The following is a 19,039-nucleotide window of genomic DNA, read 5'->3' as shown; positions in this document are numbered from 1 at the left end:
CTGTGTCACTCAGTCCAAACTGCAGTGTCAGGTTGGTGCGCGTTGGGGCACTTGAAGCCATAGCCGTGCGTTACCTGCGCAATGGGAGCGGCGGCACTGGCGTAGAACCAGCGTGAATGTACATTTGACTGGCTGGTTTGAAGAAAGCCGTTATCAGTTGCCTGGGCATGTTTCCTTTTAACCTGCAGCCACTTGTCTCTTCAGCTGCTTTCGGCGTTTTCTCATGTGCCTCTGTTCACCTCATACACCTGTTGTAGCAATATTCACCTGTCTGTAAAAACAAAACAAAAGGGAGTTGGACTCTGAAACACGTTGGACGTGTAAAAGTACGTGCAATCAGTTGGACTGATTTAAAAAGGATTTAAAAAGCAGTTGGACTCCGAAAACACGTTATCTTTTGTGGCTAGGTGTTAATTTTTTATTTAGTTAATTTTATTGTATTTCTGTTTCTGTAATTTCTTTGAGATTTTAATGCATTTTTCCTGCTGTGTGAAGGACTTGGAATTGCCCTGTGTATGAAATGTGCTCTACAAATAAAATCACTATTATCACATTATGATGATTCATTATTCATGTTTTCAGATGCTTGGTCACATTAAATCCTTACAACATAATATCTATTCTTTAAATACTGACAGCCATTAATGTTTTGTGCAGAATGATATTAAGTTGCAAGGGCACAAAAGGTCCAAGGAAAATCTCTGCCTGAACCCATCTTTCTTCAGATACTTAATTGTTCAAATTCCACCTTATCTTCTGTTCCTTGTGTGTGGAACTTAATCTTCCCAGATACCTCTGAGAAGCTTACTGGCTATACCTGGACAAAATAGAGGCTTTCTCTTCTTAATGAAACTTTTGGACCCTTAACACAGTGTCCATTCATGCCATGGACAATCTGATACTCGGGTTTGACTGACTCCCTCTCTCCTGTACTGATTTGCTGTTCTGTGCCAGCTCCTCAACATCTCTGTCCTCTGTATTTCTGAACCGGACAATAGCAGTAATTAGTCAAGAGGGAGACCTGAAAGTTTTACTGAGTGCGGGAGCTTATGGGGGACACTTGCACTGCAGAAGGAAGAACAGACACAAGGTAGGAAAAACTTAACTTATTTTCCAGCTAAAGCATCGCCCTGAAATATAAGCATAATTGCGTTTGTAGTGTGTACCTACAGCAAAAGAAAATGTAATGATAGCTTGTCTTTTTTGCAAATTTTTTTCCTGTGTAAAACAAAAACAAAAACGTGATTTAGGTGTAAATGGGGTTTTAATTCAAACTTTTTGATAATAATAACTATCACTTAAAATGCTTTAGTTGTGCTCATTAATTTGGCAAAGGGAACACAATTCAATAGTAGGATTTGCACATTAATGGATTGATTGTGATGCTGTTATATTTACAATTGAATTAAACCAAAAGAGTAAGTCTTCAAATTATGTACATAAAACAATACAATCACTGGCTATAAACTCTGTATGCATCACATCGGCTACAAGCTTTGTTTTGTAACTATGTATGATTGCATTGTCCGTGTCAAATAATAAATAACCATATATTTATAGTTACTATGTGATGACCAGATTTCAGAAGAATGTTACAGACGGTTATATGGAGCGCATGTGTTTGGCCATTAACAAGGGACTTTCAATTTATGAAATATATGAGTTGCAGTAAGTACACGTTAAGTAAAAGTGCAATAATATGTCCACATTTACAACCATGTAAGGATGAAAAAATTGGGTTTCCAGAAGAAGTTGTGAGCTCATAACCTGCTTCAAAAACAAAGCATACTGTACTTTTTAGAGTAAAGTAGCTTATTAGACTGGTAAAAAGCTTTTTCAAATATGTATCTGGTTCTTTATGTAGAATCTTCATATTGGTGTATGATAAGCTTGATGCACTGTTGCATTGATGGTAAATCACTGAAAATTATTGATAGGAGCTTATTGTGCACTATTTGCTTTAGATATTTCAAGTTGACATGGGCAAATGTGTATTTTACAAATCTTCTTAACCATTAACACATTTGAAAACAAGTGGAAAACATGAAAAGGTCTGAAGGTGTGGCTGTACCTGACTCAAGAGTGTGTCATTTACTTAACGAATAAGCCTGGTTGACATGATGGAGCATGTCCTACTTGGGAACAAGGGGGCCTTACATCACGTCACAACATTATGTGAGAGCGTAAAGCCCAGCCCCATTCAAGAGTATAAAAGACCTCTGGAGTATGCGTTACTCATTTTATCACTGAACAAGAAGACAAGAATGGTTGCAGCCGGCTTTCAGATTATGGGCATTGCCCTGGCCATTATTGGATGGATTGGAGTCATCATAGTTTGCGCTATACCCCAATGGAAAGTGACAGCCTTCATTGGACAGAACATAGTGACAGCCCAAACCACATGGGAGGGCATCTGGATGACCTGTGTGGTGCAGAGCACGGGGCAGATGCAGTGTAAGGTGTATGACTCCATGCTGGCTCTTCCGCAGGACCTACAGGCTGCTCGCGCTCTCACTATCATCTCCATCTTGGTGGGAATTTTAGGCATCCTTCTAGCCATCGCTGGGGGAAAGTGCACCAACTGTGTGGAAGACGAGACGACCAAAGCCAAAGTGTGTGTGGCAGCAGGAATCATCTTCATCATCAGTGGGATCCTGTGCCTGGTGCCTGTGTGCTGGACGGCCAACACCGTGGTCAGAGAGTTCTACAACCCTATGATGACAGCCTCACAGAAGAATGAGCTCGGAGCCGCCCTCTTCATCGGCTGGGGTGCCTCTGCTCTGCTCCTGCTGGGTGGGGGCCTCCTCTGTGCAAGCTGCCCACCCAAGGATAACTTCTCTGCCAAATATGCCGCTTCTCGTGCCAGTGCTCCCAAGGACTATGTCTAAGAAAAAGCTTTAGCAGAGACTTTGTTTGTATATTATGTTCCTGGAACGATTTCATGTGTGCCATTTTCATTTCATCATTCATTTTGAACATCAACACGACAAAAACGAGAAGTGCCACGCCTAAATGTTACTGGACGGAGAAGGGACTTTGTTTTGTGTTTCAGCCTTTCATGTTATATCTGTTGCCCATCCGTGCTGTAAATAAATTTTCCATTCAAATATTTTTTATTGTACTGTTTTCTTTTTACTTGATGTTTCATATATTTTTCTAAATAAAGTATTTTTCACGGATGTTTTTCAAAATGTATTTTAAAGGGAAATGGGATAAAATCAGTTTTCCCTTTCATACTTCTATACTTTATCTCCCAAAATGTTATTTATATCTAAAAAAATGTATGTACCGGTAGTTACTATCTGTAGTGAGCATGTTAAAAACAGTAAAGGTTTTTTTTTATTAGCAAACAGCATGCATTTATTACAATATTCCTGTTAAACACATTTTTACAACTAAAAAGCTTGTTTGAAGCTTTGTTACTCAGTTTTGTGCTTTTATCAAACAATACCACTGAAATTGTAGTATTTTGTGAAAACTCAAGTTTGCTCATTTAACTTCAATGCAAAAAACACATTCACTAGAATAAACAATAATTTACTATTAAATGTTCTGACAGTCATTGGGCTTGTCAATAACCTTGAGGCTGTTTGTTGCACTGTCAGCATGAAAGGTCAGTGCATCTGTTATGGGTAAACTGCTTTTGGCCAATAGAGGCTGAGAAACGGGGCCCTGATGTCTTTGTCCCTGCTCGTCACACAACACTTTATAAATACACCTTTTGTGGCCGGTCTTTGTTTTTTCTTCACTTTCTGTATAGTAGAGAAGCCAGCAGGATGGTGTCCCAGGGGATTCAGATGAGCGCTGTCTGCATGTCTATTATTGGGTGGCTGATGGTCGTGGTGGTGTGTGCCCTGCCCATGTGGAAGGTGACAGCATTCATTGGGGCCAACATCATCACAGCTCAGACTATCTGGCAGGGCATGTGGATGAACTGTGTGGTGCAGAGCACAGGGCAGATGCAGTGTAAGGTCTATGACTCTATGCTGGCGCTGCCCAGGGACCTGCAGGCCGCTCGTGCCATGGTCATCATCTCAATCCTTGCCGGGATAGTGGGAGTGATCCTATCTATCGCCGGTGCAAAATGCACCAACTGTATTGAAGAGGAGCGAGCCAAGGCCAAGACCTGCATCCTGTCTGGAGTCTTGTTTATCGTATCAGGACTGCTCTGTCTCATCCCTGTGTCCTGGACTGCCAACACCATTGTCAGTAACTTCTACAACCCCATGCTGCTGGAGACACAGAGGTATGAGCTAGGTGCTTCTCTGTACCTTGGCTGGGCTGCTGCTTCTCTGCTGCTGTTGGGAGGAGGCCTCATGTGCTGGAACTGCCCTCCCAAAAAACAGTACCGCAACTACGGCCCCAAATACACCCCCGGCAAGTCAGCCTCCTCGCAAAGAGAGTATGTGTAGGAGGAGGCAAGGGGGATTTTCTTGGCTGATTTCAATTTTTTTGATTTATAGGCCTACATTCTTTAGGCCGCCAACTACATAAGACCAATTTGAACTCTGGAGAGAACTCTAAATCGGGGGAATATAAACCATGCTATTTTGGCATGGCAGATAATAACAATAAAAGTGTACAAAGTAAAACTGTAACGAAGTAGTATAACTTGCCTTTTGGTTTGACTTTCTGTTTCTGTAAAATGTTTTAATAATAATAATTCTGAGTAATGTTTTTACATTGTTATGCATCACAATGTAATTTACAAGTTCTCAAAACTTGATGAACTTTCACTACTTTTTTCCCCCTCCCACTTTTCTGTTTAGTATTTTCATTGTGCATATATATTGGCAGCAGATGTATGTATGTATGTCTTATTATTGTAAATAAATTGTTTTCTCACACAATTAAAAGGTTTGAGTTGAATGGTTTTAGTCAGAAAAGAGCTTCTTAATTATACCATTCCATAGCATCATGCTACAAACGGCATGTTTGTGTTTACAATTCTTACTTTGCAATTTGCAGTTTACAATTGCTGTGTGGTGTTACTTGTACTTTGAAAAGCAAATGCATTTCATGACTACAAATTTAAAGCTGCCTTTAGAGTAGATCTTTACCTTGTACTATAGCCAGTGGAGATTCTGTGCACCAAATTTAATTAAAGAATGCAAGTCTACACCTCATGTAGATCCTTCCATAGCTTTTGAATACACTTAAAATGTGTTTAGGTATTTATTACTTCAAAGTAGGAATGGAAAGAGACGCAATTTCCATATGACAAGATGAGGTCTGTGAGAGCAAGACATGACACAATTTTGACATAATTTATAAACAAATTGTTGGGTAGAGTTCACAATTTTGTCCTCATTTTGTTACCAGGAATATTATCAAAGTACTTCATTCTCTACACAGCATAAGAGCTGGAAGTCTTTACATATGAATTAATTTAGATCAAATGTTATGATACTTCCGGTACAAAATACCAATTGACAAAGGGCCATAGATAGATACTGATTAGCAGACTATTGGCCACTAGTCTCGGTGTCTTTCGGCTTCTCATGATTGCACTGCTCTCGTCAATCTGCATAAGAAAAAGACAGACTTGGTTTAAAAGCACTGCCACTCCTCCAACCCAAACAACAAAAATCTAGTCTATCCAGAGTAACTAGTCAGACCACGGGACGTCCTGCAGCTCAGCCCACACGAACAACAACTAACTCCACCGGCTGTGCGTTACTTTGGCTCCCAGCTCTCCAGCCAGATACACAGCGCCAAGATGGGGAGAGTAGGGAAGGAGGTCGCAGGCCAAGTCATCAGCTTCATCGGCCTGGTCGGGGTGTGTGTGACTTGCGGGGTGCCCATGTGGAGGGTGACCTCGTACATCGGGGCCAACATCGTGACGGGGCAGATCGTGTGGGATGGCCTGTGGATGAACTGTGTGATGCAGAGTACCGGACAGATGCAGTGCAAGCTCAACGAATCTCTGATGAAACTGACCCGAGACCTCCAAGCAGCACGAGCTCTCATAATCATCTCCCTGGTGGTTGGATTCATCGGTTTCATAATTTCATTTATTGGCACCAAATGCACGAGCTGTTTGAAGAAGGAAGCGTCAATGGCTAACGTTGTCATTATATCAGGTTGCCTTATAATCTTATCTGCCATTTTGGATTTGATCCCTGTGTGCTGGTCAGCCGCCTTCACCATCACAGACTTTCAAAATCCTCTGACCATTGAAACACAGAAGAGGGAGATTGGAGCATCTATTTACATTGGCTGGGCATCTGCGGCTATTCTCCTCATTGGGGGAATCATCCTCACGACTTCATGTCCTCCTCAAAGGTCCTCCTTCTATGGCTATCCAGGTTACCCACCGCAACCTGGAGTATACGCATACCCCGGACCACCAAACCAGGGTGGCTATAGGCCTGTGTACACTCCTGGTAGCCAGCCATATACTGGATCTTATGTGACCAATAAGCCCTATGCAGCTCCCACGGCGTACTCTGGTAGACAATATATCTGAAAATGATCTGTGAAGGACTTTTAAGAGACTTTTTGTGCACACCACTGGCATGGAATCTGAATACATCTGTACAAATTCTTGTCTTGTGAAAAACTGTCCTTAATCTGTTTTTGTTTTTTAAAGGAGGAAATATCAAAGAGCGCTTGATATAAAACATCTCTTTTTGTAGTTATATAGCCAGTAGTTTTGGTTAAGTATAGCAGAAAGAGAAATACCAAAACTCGTGACTTCTCCTTTAGGAAATTCCCTCCAGTCATTACTTAACAATAGCACACATGCATAATTTAACTAAGGTAATGTTCCAATGGTGTATACATCTCTTTATTGCACATCGTTTGTACATACTGATGATTCTTTTCTGTTTAACTTTGGAAAAAACATGTAATAAAATGTATTCATTGTATTGCTTTGTAATTTGTGTGCAGATTAAATTTGATCTTTGATCAAAAATTGCATTTCTACAGAACTGTATTTGGATAGCCTCTTTGAACAGCCAAACAGATAAACAATCAATACAATCTAATTCAGAATCAGAAAGGGTTTATTGTCAATGAACAGAATTCACAAATAGAGAAACTTGTCTTGGTGATTCGGTGCAACATAAAACAATGAACAATGAATAAGTCAAAAGACAAACAATTTACATCTACTATGGGATAAAAATAACAATAAGCTATAAGATAGAAAATAAGAATAAAAATAAAAAAATAGGCTTAATATATACACAAGTTTACAGATGTAGTGCAGAAAGTGGGCAGTGCAGTGAGTGATTCAATTATGGTTAAAGTGACAGTGTTTAAAAAGTGTTCATGAGTCCAAGGGCAGAGGGAAAGTCATTTTGTACAACCAGTTAAATGCAAGTGCCTGGCTAAAGAGGAATAACTAAAATATCTCACTCATATAAAATGGTTTAGTGTTTTGCGTAAGGGAGTGATTGATGAGAGGGACAGGCAGCTCAATATTCAATATTCAATGTTCAAAAGAAGCTCAATATTGTAAATCAAAGGTTTGGGATATTAAGAGAGGGAAAATAATATATTTTAATTTAATGTTTTAAATATATTAAATACATATTTAAGTTATTTCAGTACAAATTGAAAGTATGACAAATCAATGTCCTTTATTTGACTGACCTTGAGTATTTAATTATTTCAATAAATATAATAATGAAACTTCTGGTTACTTCCGGTAACTGCCCAAACAAAAGTAGCCATTGCAGAGGCATTGTTTAGACAGGGAGTGCAGGCCTCTTTACGGGCATCATTTACACAGTCATTGGTGAGTGATGTGCATCTCATCGAAACTGCTTCTTGTCCAATTGTCAATCATGGGATGTGAAGAATCTCATCTGGCAAGTCAGTCGGGTTTCAGGTCAAGGGGACGGACTTTTTGACTCTGCCTTTAAGAAAGACACACTAAAAGCTAAGAATTACTTCGACTGAGCATTTGAGCAACGCTTAACCTCTTCTACGTCCTACTCCACTTCGGATCATCCATCAGGACCAACATGGTGTCAATGGGACGTCAGATGCTGGGCTTTGCCCTGGCCATCATCGGCTTCTTGGGAACAATCGTTGTGTGTGCTCTGCCCATGTGGAAGGTGACTGCCTTCATTGGGGCCAACATTGTGACAGCGCAGGTGATCTGGGAGGGCCTCTGGATGAACTGTGTTACGCAGAGCACTGGGCAGATGCAGTGTAAGATCTATGACTCTCTGCTGGCTCTACCCCAGGATCTGCAGGCTGCCCGGGCTCTTGTTGTCATTGCCATTATCGTTTCTGCTGTTGGAGTCTTACTGGGCATTGCTGGAGGAAAGTGCACCAACTTTGTGGAGGACGAAAGGGCCAAATCCCGGGTGGCTATTGCTGCTGGGATTGTGTTCATCTGCGCTGGAGTGCTGCTCCTGATCCCAGTCTGTTGGTCCGCCAGTACCATCATCCGTGACTTCTACAACCCAATCATGACCAACGCTCAGAGAAGGGAGCTGGGTGCTGCACTTTATATCGGCTGGGGCACTGCTGCTCTGCTGCTGCTGGGAGGGGCTCTCCTCTGCAGCTCCTGTCCACCTAAAGATACCCCTGAGTACCCTGTCAAGTACTCTGGAGCCAGATCTACAGACAGCCGGGCCTACGTCTAAAAGCCACCCACGCCACGCTACAAAGACCAAGACAAGACAAGTTATTCTAAAGCCATTCAAAATGTTCTTTGTGAGAATATGGTGCCAGCTAAGTCATTGATGGGGAAAATCTTATGGTCTTGATGTTTTGCTGCTGAAAGTGAAGGGTTCTTCTGTAGCACTTTGAGGATGGACTTAAAGAGATTTTACTATATTTTCTTGTCAGATGATGATGATGATTGTGTTTAGATGGAGATTACCAGATGTGCTGTCACTAAAATTACAATTTGTATATTAATGTTTGAAGTGATATATGTATATTTACTGTACTGTAACTAATATTTGGATTTGTTTGTTAATTAAAACACTGCTTTTTATTTAAAATAGCTGTTTGGATATATCATTTTTAATGAAAAGAATGTAGTCTTTTTTCTCCAAGTTAAAGCGATTAAAAACAAATGGTCAAAAGTAATTATTAAGCCTTAAAAACAATGAAATAATTGGTACACTTCCTAAGCGGAGAAAGCAGCTGAACAGGTTTGACAGCCCCAGTCTCAGTGAAACGGCGACAGGTGAAAACTAAACCTAAGCTGAATGGTTGGTGTAGATATCTAAATACCGTGTCATAACAAGTTACATAGGAAAAATGTTTTGCCATGTCAAGTAGTTTTGTAGCTTTGAAACTGCTAAAACACACACAGCACACGCATACACAAACTAGAATAGGCCTTGGATCTAAGTACTCTGATGATAATATCAAAGATGTTATACAAGTATAGACACAAATAAATTGTGCCTTTGGTTACCTCTGGCCATTGATAATTATTATGTTATATTCACCAAATCACTTCTGTGTTTTTTTCCCCAGTCAGCACACATTGCATCAACAGGACACACCCTCAGCCAGTATCACATTCCAGTGTTGAAAAACTAAATAAGACGTGCTTGTCCTTTAGTGACTCATGTACAGTCTGCAACAAATAAGCACAATAATATTTGCTATATTTCAACAGTATAATAGTGAATTTTCATTCCTTTTAGTTTTCATGATGTCTGTTTAGAAAATATGTGTGAGGTGAGTCCTTATAGGTAAGAATGCTGAAGTCGCTCAAACGTCATACAATATTAATTTGATACGCAAACTCAAAATTGGCCAAATCCAATTCACTTTATTTCTAAAACACATTTTACAAACAAAGCTGTTTAAAATACCACACAAAACATAAAATCATAAGATAAAATACAAACAATAAAACAAATATAGACTAATAGGCATAAATGAAATCAATCAAATGAAAACAACAGAGGACCACACACAACTCACACAGCGCTAAAAGCCCACACAGGTAGGATTTGAACTAGTCAAAGACAGTCCCCCTGACACCCACACGCTTTTCCAACCAATTTAAAAGAGTTATGTGGTCAATTGTGTCAAAGGCAGCAGTCAGGTCTAAAAGCACTTAAATGTGCAGGTAATTCTGTTATAAAAACAGATCATTTAAAACCTATAAAAGTGCAGACTCAGTGGTATGAAAGGACTTATAACCACTTATAAAGACTGTCCATCACATATTCATGTACAAAATGAAGACCACCAGTTTTGCAAAACTGTAAAACTCTGTCTCTGGGTTTCAGCGTGACATTCCATTATTGGAATTGTGAAAATTCCTCAAAATGTCGCCTATAAACTGGAAGCTGAAAGCCACAATTTAATTAATCAAATAACATCAAACTATTATCAACAATCTTATACTGACACCAAAGGCTAACACTAAGCTGATAGGCTAAAAAGGACCACTGACTGGCAAGACATTGTTGTAGAACAAACTTAATGAGAAATAAGATTTAAATTGAAAGTGTATTGTATTGTTAAACTCATGAGAGTATACACAAAAGCGCATGGAACCCAATCTTGGTCAAAGAGTTTGGACTCCATCTTTTATTGTTTCGGAGCACAAAGAACTAGCATGGCAGGTCTTTGGCATGCCTTCTAATGTGTCCGTATTAGTTTGCTTTCACACCCATTCTTCCTGCACCATAGAGCATCCCATACACCTGTTGTTGCTTTCGAGCACAACTTCAAAACTTCACTTAGCGAAGATGGCTTCACTGGGAATGCAGTTGCTGGGTGCCATTTTGGCCCTTTTTGGCTGGATTGGGGTCATCGTGGTGTGTGGAGCTCCAATGTGGCGAGTTACGGCTTTTATTGGCAACAACATTGTGACATCGCAGACCATCTGGGAGGGCATCTGGATGAGCTGCGTGGTCCAAAGCACGGGACAAATGCAGTGCAAAGTGTATGACTCCATGCTAGCTCTAGGCACTGACCTCCAAGGAGCTCGCGCTTTGGTGGTGGTCTCCATCATAACAGGAATAATTGGTCTTCTAATTGCCTTTGCTGGGGGTAAATGTACCAACTTTATCCCAGAAGAAAGGGCTAAATCTAGGGCTAGCATTGCAGCTGGTGTGATATTGATGACGAGTGGAGTTCTTTGTCTCATTCCGGTTTCCTGGACAGCAACCATGGTCATAAGGGACTTCTACAACCCATTGATGGTGGACGCGCAGAGGAGAGAGCTGGGTGCATCGCTCTATGTTGGTTGGGGAGCAGGGACCCTTTTGGTTCTTGGAGGAGCGCTTCTGTGTGCAAACTGCCCCAAGAGCGATGATCAAGCCCCATCTGGGAACTATTTGCTCAACAAGCCCACAGCAGGACAGAGCAGGATAACCTCGGTCAGATCTCTCACTCCAACAAAGACCTACATCTGAGTTTTCAATGGAACTGATTATAAACTTTGAAACCAGTAAAACAAGATGCCGCTATGAAGACGCTCCCTGATGAAAGAAGGAAATAGAAACAAATAAGTTGAAATAAATCTGCAGTAATTGTGTATAACTTAGAACTGACAAATGTTACTTTATCATCGTTTCTAACTATAAATAATAGTTTGTAAATAAGCAATTGTTAAAGAAGCAATACATAATTACATAAATACTGGCTTGTATAGCTATATCATATTACATATGTTGTTATGTTTTTTTTCTCCAGTTTTTTAATTGTACTTCCAGTTTTATTGATCATGGGGTTTGTAGCCTAACTTTTATCTTGTTTACATTCAAATAAAGCCTCTGCTATTTTTAAGTTAAGCTTCACCTTAACCTGTTTGGCAAGTTATTGTAACCCACATCTATCTCCTGGGATCACAGTAGTGACTCATATTCTAATAGTAATTGGTGTTGCTTATTAAATCAGAACTGTTCTATAAGGATGGCATTCTGTTTGCACTCCAAACATCAACAAGAAAAAGCAAACAAAGACGAGAAAAATATGAGTAAAGCCACATACGTCAGGTTTCACAGATTTGCCTTTTTTTCCTATTTAGAATATAATATAACCGTGGACAACTTGTGAGTAGGTTGTTTCTTTTTAAGTTATTATTTTCAAGAGACAAAGAAGACATTCGTGATCCATCTTTTTGTCATGTGATTCAGCATTCCTTGGACAAATATATTTAAATCTGTCCGGCTAAAGAAACAAAGATACAGTTAACTGAAACCAATGCTCTCACACAGATACAACTACAGTGTCATCTAGTGGTGAGATGAATTCACTGCGTGACTTCACTTTGGGGAAACTACCTGAACTACCCAGCTAACCTGCTAAAAAAACAAAAACAAAACATGAACTAGTTTGAAGCAGTGTATTTGAGACATTTCCTCTCCTAAAAAACTCCAAAGGAAGGAGCTAGGGGCATCGCTGGGGACCAGTAGGAGCACTTTTGATTCTTCCAGGAGTTCTTCTGTGCAAAAGAGCAGTGTTCAAGCCCTATCTGAGAAATATTTGCTAATATAGGCGCAGGAAAAACAGGATAAACTTTGTCAGATCTCCCTCGAACAAATACTTATATATCTGATGAATTGGCCCAAGTTACCACAAATTGTTCTAGTTCTACCTTTATACACCCAATGACAAACAGTTTTAAAAGTGTAAAATTTGTAGATTTAAAAATACAGCATTTGCACCAATCCAATATAATCCTGTGTGAAAAAGCAATTTCACGCTGAACCTAATAACTGGGTGGGCCAGGATCTGCCGCAATACTGACACCGAATGCTTGTGATAAATGGTGATGTGTCTTTTGCATCATTGTGGAGTGATTTTGACCCACTCCTTCTTTTAAAATGGTTTTAATAAGCCATATGGGAAGGTTTTTAAGAATTATTTGGATAAAACTACAGCATCTTAATGTTGGGTCATTGTTGTGCAGCTGAACCCAAGTGATGTACACAACCAAAAACTTTGAATTTGTTTCATCAGTCCAGACTATTGTTGAGGGGGAGCATCCAAATGTTTCTTGGAACTTATGAGACAAACCTTTGTGTGTTAATTTTGTCAGCTGGGGTTTTCACTTTGGAATTTGCTCATGGGTGCATTTCTGCCCAGTGTCTTTGTTGTGGTTTAGTTTAATACAACTGTGGATAGATTGCATTTTTTCTAAATTTATTTTTAAGTTCTAATTTTGAAAACAAAAAACAAAACATTTGTAAATTGCACTTCAAATATCTTCCAGTCTATTCATCTAAGAAACATACTCTTGGCTATACAATCCAGCATGTTTACAGCATGTATTTCATGTATGTTCATTAACATGAGCTGTCCCGCCATATAAATAAAAACAATGTTTAGGTATCCATTTCAATTATAATGCCTCCTGGTGGTGGCACACATTCAGTGTAAGAATGATGATGCGACTTACAGAAAAAAACACACAGGGGGGCACACTTAGACAGACCAAATTGATCAAATCAGTAATGGTTGCTGGCCAGAACAGAGATAGATTGACAAACTTATATCTATAGATATAGATATATACAATCTGCAATTTTTAACATTCAGATGATATTGAATTTTGAGGGGTCTAGATTCTAAAACAAACCATCCAGCTGTTTGAAGCAGTCTATTTTAGGCATCGAAATGCTTATTATATGAATATCAGACATGTCATGTCATTGGGACCAGAAATAAGATAAAACACTGGTTTGGACTCATAGTAGCTGCTTCAATATTCCATTGCTGTATAAATTGTGCTTACTTAACTGACTCTAATCCTTTTGTAATTGTTGCAGGTCACAGCAGTCGTAAAGTCCCATGGGGGGTACACAGGAGCTGGGCATCAGTGTGTCTATGGCAGGCGTGGCGGGAGTCATCCTGATATGTGCCCTGCCAATGTGGAAGGTGACTGCTTTCATTGGAACGCACCTGGTGGTCATGCAGGTGTTTTGGGAGGGGCTATGGATGACCTGTGTGAGCGAATATACCGGGCAGATGCAGTGTAAACTCTATGATGCCATCCTAGACTTGTCTCCAGACCTACAGGCAGCTCGAGGTCTCATCTGCATCAGTATATTCCTCGGTTGCCTGGGTTTCCTTATATTCATCTTGGGCGCCCGCTGCACTAATTGTCTGAGCCATCCTCGAGCCAAACAGAGAGTAGTGATAAGCTCCGGACTCATTTTCTGCCTGTCGTCTCTCACTACTATTGTAGCTGTGGCGTGGACTGCCAATTCAATCATCAATGACTTCTACAACCCGCGTGTTCCAGAAGTGCTTAAGAAAGAGTTGGGGGCAGCAATTTACTGTGGCTTTGTTACATCTGGCCTGCTCCTTATAGGGGGACTTTTACTTTGCATTACTTGCCCAACTCAGAGGGCCAAGTTTCCCTCTACTAGATATACACTGGCCAAAGCACCCAACACACAGAGCAGTTATGCCATTAAGAACTATGTATAAACTATATAAAATGTGTTTATATTAGTTATTCATTGTTTTAGGTTATCATACAAAGGTGATGTGTTCAAGTAGAACAGCAACTTTTATGTTTGAAACCAGACTGAAAAATCAACAGTGACATAATTTATGTGTAAATGTGCAACTCTTTTCTGTAAGTAATCCCAAAATTGACTTTGGAATGGAATTGGTGATGTTTATATAAAAGCATAGACAGTCTTTTTTTGTGTGTTTTAAGTATTTGTTTTGTTTTACTGCAATTAAATGTGTTGTACATGAAGCCTACCAAAAATAATACAAAAGTTTTGTTATAAATTTGTCTGTGGCTGTGTATATATTGTATAAAAAAATTTAACAGCCCAAATTAAGCCGATATAAAAACTTTTCTAGTCACAGCCAGTGTAGCATAAGCAGTGATTTATAAAAGGCAGCACAGAGGGAGCTTTGTCCTACCACAAACGCAAAGAAAGAGATTGTTTTGAAATCATGGCAGAGCAAACACTAGAACTTCCCTCCTCCACCCAGATAAAGCTCTCTGTTTTCCACACATACCAAAGAACCAGTTTGCCTACTTTGAGACGCCATGCAGAAGCTCCACTGACTAACACCTCCACTGTCTTTCTGAGCCTCACCCATACAGCACATGTACAAACAACAGCCCGACCCAGAGCACTGCGCTAGCAGCTGTTCGCAGTTAGGCAGTGGGGCCTGAACTGAGGAGGTGGTGGCCAGTTATTGTAGTCATGCTGAGGGAGCTGGAGATTGGTGCCCTCGGCTTGGCATTTGTGGGGTGGATATGTGCCATCCTGACCCGCTGCCTGCCTCTGTGGAACGTGAGGGGCACTGTGGACAACATTACAGCCTCCCTGCCTGCCTACTGGGATGGGGTGTGGCTGCAGTGGGATCACTGGGACCTGGCCCATGATGGAAGCCTGCACTGCTCATTCTACCAAAGTCTCATGGCTCTTTCTGGAAGTTTCCGCACGTGGAGATCTCTCATCACAGCAGGAATCGGAGCAGGGGCTTTTGGTGTAGTCATTAGTGCAGTGGGGGCTGTGTGGTTCCCTCACCGCAACCAGATTAAAGTCTTTTCCGGTGCCATTTTTGCTTTGTCTGGAATTCTGATGTTGGTTCCTACAGCATGGACTTGTCATCACACCAGTCAGTCACTAGAGGGAGCTATGCACTTGAGAAGAGACTGGGGGCCTGCATTGTATTTGGGGTGGATCGCGTTTGTTTTGCTGATGGTGGGGGGAGTGTTTCTGACCACCAGGTGTGCCACAACTCAGAACCAGGGAGAACACACTGAAGTCGCCACCGCTCCCCCCCAAGAAGAGTCCAATCACCCCCTGAGCAGGATCAACAGGACCACATTCACTCACAGCCAATTGCAGCGTGGGGCAGGACCTGTCTGAAAAGGATTTAACCATTTTAAAGGCTTAGGAAACCTCTGTCTTAAGATAAACGCTGTTGTGCAATGGTAGTTTATTTGATAAAATGTAGGCACAGCTTTTATTTTCCAGTTGTTTTTACATTATAAACCGACTAAGTGCTGTCCAGACAAAGTCCCAAAGGCATAATACAACCAATGTTTATTCAAACTTGAATGTAATGGTGGCATGATGTTTACAAGATATAATTTATTCGAGAGAATGGCAATTAAATACATTTCTTTAATATCTTTAACACTTTCACCCCTTTAAATGATGTTTTAGTAACGACAAATGTATTCCTCATGTTGCACTTTGTTATTTTCAGTGGTTTGTTGTGGAGTATGAAATAGGAACATTTATTAGGTTTTGCTTTGAAGATGTAGGTGTTTTAATATGAAGGTACCAAATGCATCACAACAATGTTGTGTGTGTGTTCCTATTTTTAAACCAAAAACATAAATTAATAAAAATGGATGTAAGAATGTGATTAAATATTCTAACTTTTTATCTCTGGGGACATGAAGGATATACGTAGACCTAAGTGAAGTATTAGAGTGTATTATATTAGGTTTAGGAGAGAATGTAAGTGTGTACTAACTGAAGTGCAAACAGCTATAATTTCTCATCGCCTTCCTCCACATCCTTCAGATTGAGGACTTCCAGGGAACCTCTGCCTTTGGTCTCACAGCGGATCAGCTCATCAATTTCCCTATAACAGCCAGGATCCACTAGAACAACCTGTAGAATCAAACAGTAAAACAAATATGTGCTTAGCTTTGCCATTAACAGTAAAGAGACAAAAAAATATCATACCATTTCTAGCTCCTCATCAAAATCTTCACTTTCCACAACTTGCAGCAGCGTTTTCAGCTTATCCTTTAGCCTTTTAGCATCTTTTGCCGGGATAACTAACCGCAGTCTCATGTGGGCTCTCTGGATCTCCATTGTCTCCTTCAACTGTCGGATCACTTCTAGGGCCTATAAATATCAGCAGAAATCCAGATCAGTAAGATTGGAAAGGAGAGACAATACAAGTTTGACTAAACAAGAAAAAATGGTTACTATTCTTGTGAACTATATTCAACATAAATATAGTTTAAATGGGCATTTGAAGCAGTCAAATACAAGGGATTATTAAAAAAAGTCCAATTCCCATACCTGCTGCTTAGTGCTTTTGTTGGCTTTAACGGAGTAGTGGATGTCCTTCATGGCCTTTTCTATGAGGTTGACTGTGTATGGCCTTTTGGTCTCAGGGTTGACACACTTTTCAGCCACAATAGTCGCAATGTCTCTGAACATAGTCTCCAGTTGAGACTGCCTCTCTTTGTCAGACACCTGAAGTTCACCTTTAGCTAATATCTATGTATGACAGAAATGTATATTAAACATGGTGTGTTTGATATTCTGGATAAATAGGCAAAGGAATAAAATACCTGTTTACAGATTTCTGTCAAATCATCTGTCCCAAAAGACCTGGTTAAATCATCCTTCTTCGCCACCTGACCCTTTGATACATTCACAAAGACAGAGTGTGTTTGCAAAACCTCATCCAGATCTTTCTCTCTGCAAAAAAACAGACACATGCAGTATTCGTTTGAAAGACAGTGTATTAACTTGATAACCATTTGTTAGTATGTAATATATTAGAAAAATTGTATTTGTATATACACAATAAAATGCAATAAATATACTTTGCAATCGTACTTACGCGCCCGATCTCCAGCTCACAACTTTATTTTTATAACAGGCGATCTCAAATCTCTTACCGCCCTTTTTCATCCGCACCACGGCTACGTTGGTAAGTCGTATTTGATTTGTTGGCGTAAATATAGACATGGTTTCGCCTAAGTATAGAAACAAACCTAAATTGAAACCTACTGTTTTTAACTAATCATAATATGCTCCAAGTGCGAACATGAGTGCGTAGCTAGTATTCATCAGTCCGGTGGTGAAATGTGCCCTGAATGACACAACAGAAGATTTAGTTTGTTCCGCCCATGGATGTATACACTGTTCCCCATTTTTTAAAATAAAGAATTGAAACATTCCACCGGGCTAACAATTTGTATTAAAAATATTGAATGCACAGTAATTACAATACCCTCATGGTTAATTCAGCAAACAATGTGCGTCTAAAGCAGTGTAACTACATTTCCCAGCATTCCTCTCGCGTAAAAAACATGGTGCCACCCTTGGCATGGACTACTGAAGACTAAAATGTTATCAAATGTTACTTTTAGGATTGTGCAAACTTTAGTAATTGTTTTGCCACTTTTATCATGTGTCGTGTGTACTTCGGAGGACAAAGGTAAAGCTATCTCTAATTCCGGTACTATGTAAAAGAGTCCAATGTTTATTTTTTAACGCAGCTAACATAGAAAGCTAGCGCTGCAATGGTCACTGTTAGTAGCTTTCTGATTGTGTGAGTGGTGCTGTGTGTTTCTATAACCAAATTCCAAAAAACATCTTTCAATCAACATGTTCTGTCTCTGTTTTAGTCCCTGCTGAAAAGTCCCACAGTCCTGTTCTGTCCTTCATAACTTCAGTATGGCACAGCAGGCTGTACTTGTATTCTGCAGGTGCTCTATTCTTTGGCTTCTGGTTCTCAGTGAAGATCGCACTAAAAAAGGTCAAATAAAATGTTGACTCCAACGTTTAGAATGTGAACAACACCATTTATTTTTCTGATCTGTTTGGTTGATATACACTATTTGTTTTTGTCTTGTAGAAAAGTGTTGCCAGTGACACCAACTCTTTAGCCAACAAAACTATTAAGGGCAGTGGATGCTCTGATAAAGAAAATGTGGTCCATGTGTCTGGAGTTAAAATATTCTACGGATCCCAGACTGGAACTGCTAAAGTATGCACTTTTCTTCTCATTTTGTAATGTACTCATATTGATTAAAAAAAAATCTAATTACAATACATTTAATTTTGAACATTGTAGTTTGATATGTTTTATATTTCTGCCTGTGTTCACTTGACAGCGATACTTAATTTTGCTCTGTAGGGTCCGACTGGCAAGACTGAATTATTTGTCTATTTGTGGGTGTTTCTACAGGGTTTTGCTAAAGAGCTGTTAGATGAAGTTGAGGCCTCTGGTTTACCATGTGAAGTTATTGATTTAAAAGATTATGATCCCGATGACCAACTTGCTGACGAAGTACGTTCTTGACTACACATCACTGTTTAAATGTCAACTAAGCTTTCCTTGTTTTCTTACGTTAGTTTTT

General features: G+C 39.9%; 7 protein-coding genes across 9 annotated transcripts in view; 6 read left to right on the top strand and 1 right to left on the bottom strand.

Moving 5' to 3' along the window:
- Nucleotides 1–947: 947 nt before the first annotated feature.
- On the top strand, nucleotides 948–14,486 carry LOC140366038 (claudin-4-like). 3 transcript variants are annotated; one of them, XM_072452702.1, is made up of 2 exons: nucleotides 948–1,090; nucleotides 13,713–14,486. In XM_072452702.1, exon 2 carries the CDS (start codon nucleotides 13,735–13,737, stop codon nucleotides 14,374–14,376), a length of 642 nt encoding a protein of 213 aa, XP_072308803.1. In that variant the 5' UTR covers nucleotides 948–1,090; nucleotides 13,713–13,734; the 3' UTR covers nucleotides 14,377–14,486. The 3 variants fall into 3 exon arrangements, with proteins under 3 accessions (XP_072308803.1, XP_072308811.1, XP_072308794.1); XM_072452710.1 differs by lacking the exon at nucleotides 948–1,090 and adding an exon at nucleotides 10,682–11,173 and having other exon boundaries at nucleotides 13,731–14,486; XM_072452693.1 differs by lacking the exons at nucleotides 948–1,090; nucleotides 13,713–14,486 and adding an exon at nucleotides 10,682–11,433.
- LOC140366031 (claudin-4-like) lies at nucleotides 2,216–4,460 on the top strand. The gene is made up of 2 exons (XM_072452681.1): nucleotides 2,216–2,771; nucleotides 3,798–4,460. Exons 1-2 carry the CDS (start codon nucleotides 2,265–2,267, stop codon nucleotides 4,410–4,412), a joined length of 1,122 nt encoding a protein of 373 aa, XP_072308782.1. The 5' UTR covers nucleotides 2,216–2,264; the 3' UTR covers nucleotides 4,413–4,460.
- On the top strand, nucleotides 5,657–6,814 carry cldnf (claudin f). Its single transcript, XM_072452671.1, has one exon. It carries the CDS (start codon nucleotides 5,720–5,722, stop codon nucleotides 6,467–6,469), a length of 750 nt encoding a protein of 249 aa, XP_072308772.1. The 5' UTR covers nucleotides 5,657–5,719; the 3' UTR covers nucleotides 6,470–6,814.
- cldne (claudin e) lies at nucleotides 7,893–8,969 on the top strand. The gene has a single exon (XM_072452656.1). It carries the CDS (start codon nucleotides 7,977–7,979, stop codon nucleotides 8,604–8,606), a length of 630 nt encoding a protein of 209 aa, XP_072308757.1. The 5' UTR covers nucleotides 7,893–7,976; the 3' UTR covers nucleotides 8,607–8,969.
- A 259-nt stretch (nucleotides 14,487–14,745) lies between the features above and the next one.
- Nucleotides 14,746–15,815, top strand: LOC140366006 (claudin-4-like). The gene has a single exon (XM_072452644.1). The coding sequence runs from the start codon at nucleotides 15,117–15,119 to the stop codon at nucleotides 15,786–15,788; it is 672 nt and encodes a 223-aa protein (XP_072308745.1). The 5' UTR covers nucleotides 14,746–15,116; the 3' UTR covers nucleotides 15,789–15,815.
- Nucleotides 15,816–15,946: 131 nt separating this feature from the next.
- sbds (SBDS ribosome maturation factor) lies at nucleotides 15,947–17,778 on the bottom strand. The gene is made up of 5 exons (XM_072452632.1): nucleotides 17,515–17,778; nucleotides 17,240–17,369; nucleotides 16,965–17,165; nucleotides 16,620–16,784; nucleotides 15,947–16,544 (listed from the first exon to the last, which is right to left on the bottom strand). Exons 1-5 carry the CDS (start codon nucleotides 17,640–17,642, stop codon nucleotides 16,419–16,421), a joined length of 750 nt encoding a protein of 249 aa, XP_072308733.1. The 5' UTR covers nucleotides 17,643–17,778; the 3' UTR covers nucleotides 15,947–16,418.
- A 179-nt stretch (nucleotides 17,779–17,957) lies between these two features.
- The window catches only part of tyw1 (tRNA-yW synthesizing protein 1 homolog (S. cerevisiae)), a 36,360-nt gene continuing 35,278 nt past the window's right edge, over nucleotides 17,958–19,039 (top strand). Inside the window, exons 1-4 of the mRNA XM_072452620.1 lie at nucleotides 17,958–18,114; nucleotides 18,305–18,435; nucleotides 18,535–18,666; nucleotides 18,868–18,969. Of these exons, the coding sequence (XP_072308721.1) occupies nucleotides 18,024–18,114; nucleotides 18,305–18,435; nucleotides 18,535–18,666; nucleotides 18,868–18,969 (456 nt within the window). The 5' untranslated portion in view covers nucleotides 17,958–18,023. The remainder of the gene's footprint in view (nucleotides 18,115–18,304; nucleotides 18,436–18,534; nucleotides 18,667–18,867; nucleotides 18,970–19,039) is intronic.

The sequence above is a fragment of the Eucyclogobius newberryi genome, unplaced genomic scaffold, assembly GCF_026437365.1.
Source record: "Eucyclogobius newberryi isolate DKJ021-1_F unplaced genomic scaffold, fEucNew1.0.hap1 SCAF_10, whole genome shotgun sequence".
In the NCBI taxonomy this organism is placed as follows: domain Eukaryota; kingdom Metazoa; phylum Chordata; class Actinopteri; order Gobiiformes; family Gobiidae; genus Eucyclogobius; species Eucyclogobius newberryi.
Note: the sequence above shows the minus strand (reverse complement) of the source record. Positions and strands in the feature narration are given on the sequence as shown.

What these genes read in the sequence shown, in the direction of transcription:
- cldne (XM_072452656.1), top strand. Translation starts at nt 7,977, where the DNA reads ATGGTGTCAATGGGACGTCAGATGCTGGGCTTTGCCCTGGCCATCATC.
- LOC140366006 (XM_072452644.1), top strand. Translation starts at nt 15,117, where the DNA reads ATGCTGAGGGAGCTGGAGATTGGTGCCCTCGGCTTGGCATTTGTGGGG.
- cldnf (XM_072452671.1), top strand. Translation starts at nt 5,720, where the DNA reads ATGGGGAGAGTAGGGAAGGAGGTCGCAGGCCAAGTCATCAGCTTCATC.
- sbds (XM_072452632.1), bottom strand. Translation starts at nt 17,642, where the DNA reads ATGTCTATATTTACGCCAACAAATCAAATACGACTTACCAACGTAGCC. An exon ending in ACAAAAGCACTAAGCAGCAG is followed by an intron (nt 16,785 to 16,964) that starts GTATGGGAATTG and finishes TGATATTTATAG; the next exon opens with GCCCTAGAAGTGATCCGACA. An exon ending in TTGATGAGGAGCTAGAAATG is followed by an intron (nt 16,545 to 16,619) that starts GTATGATATTTT and finishes TTGATTCTACAG; the next exon opens with GTTGTTCTAGTGGATCCTGG.
- LOC140366031 (XM_072452681.1), top strand. Translation starts at nt 2,265, where the DNA reads ATGGTTGCAGCCGGCTTTCAGATTATGGGCATTGCCCTGGCCATTATT. An exon ending in CCCTCTTCATCGGCTGGGGT is followed by an intron (nt 2,772 to 3,797) that starts GCCTCTGCTCTG and finishes CAGGGGATTCAG; the next exon opens with ATGAGCGCTGTCTGCATGTC.
- LOC140366038 (XM_072452710.1), top strand. Translation starts at nt 10,686, where the DNA reads ATGGCTTCACTGGGAATGCAGTTGCTGGGTGCCATTTTGGCCCTTTTT. An exon ending in AGGAGAGAGCTGGGTGCATC is followed by an intron (nt 11,174 to 13,730) that starts GCTCTATGTTGG and finishes GCAGTCGTAAAG; the next exon opens with TCCCATGGGGGGTACACAGG.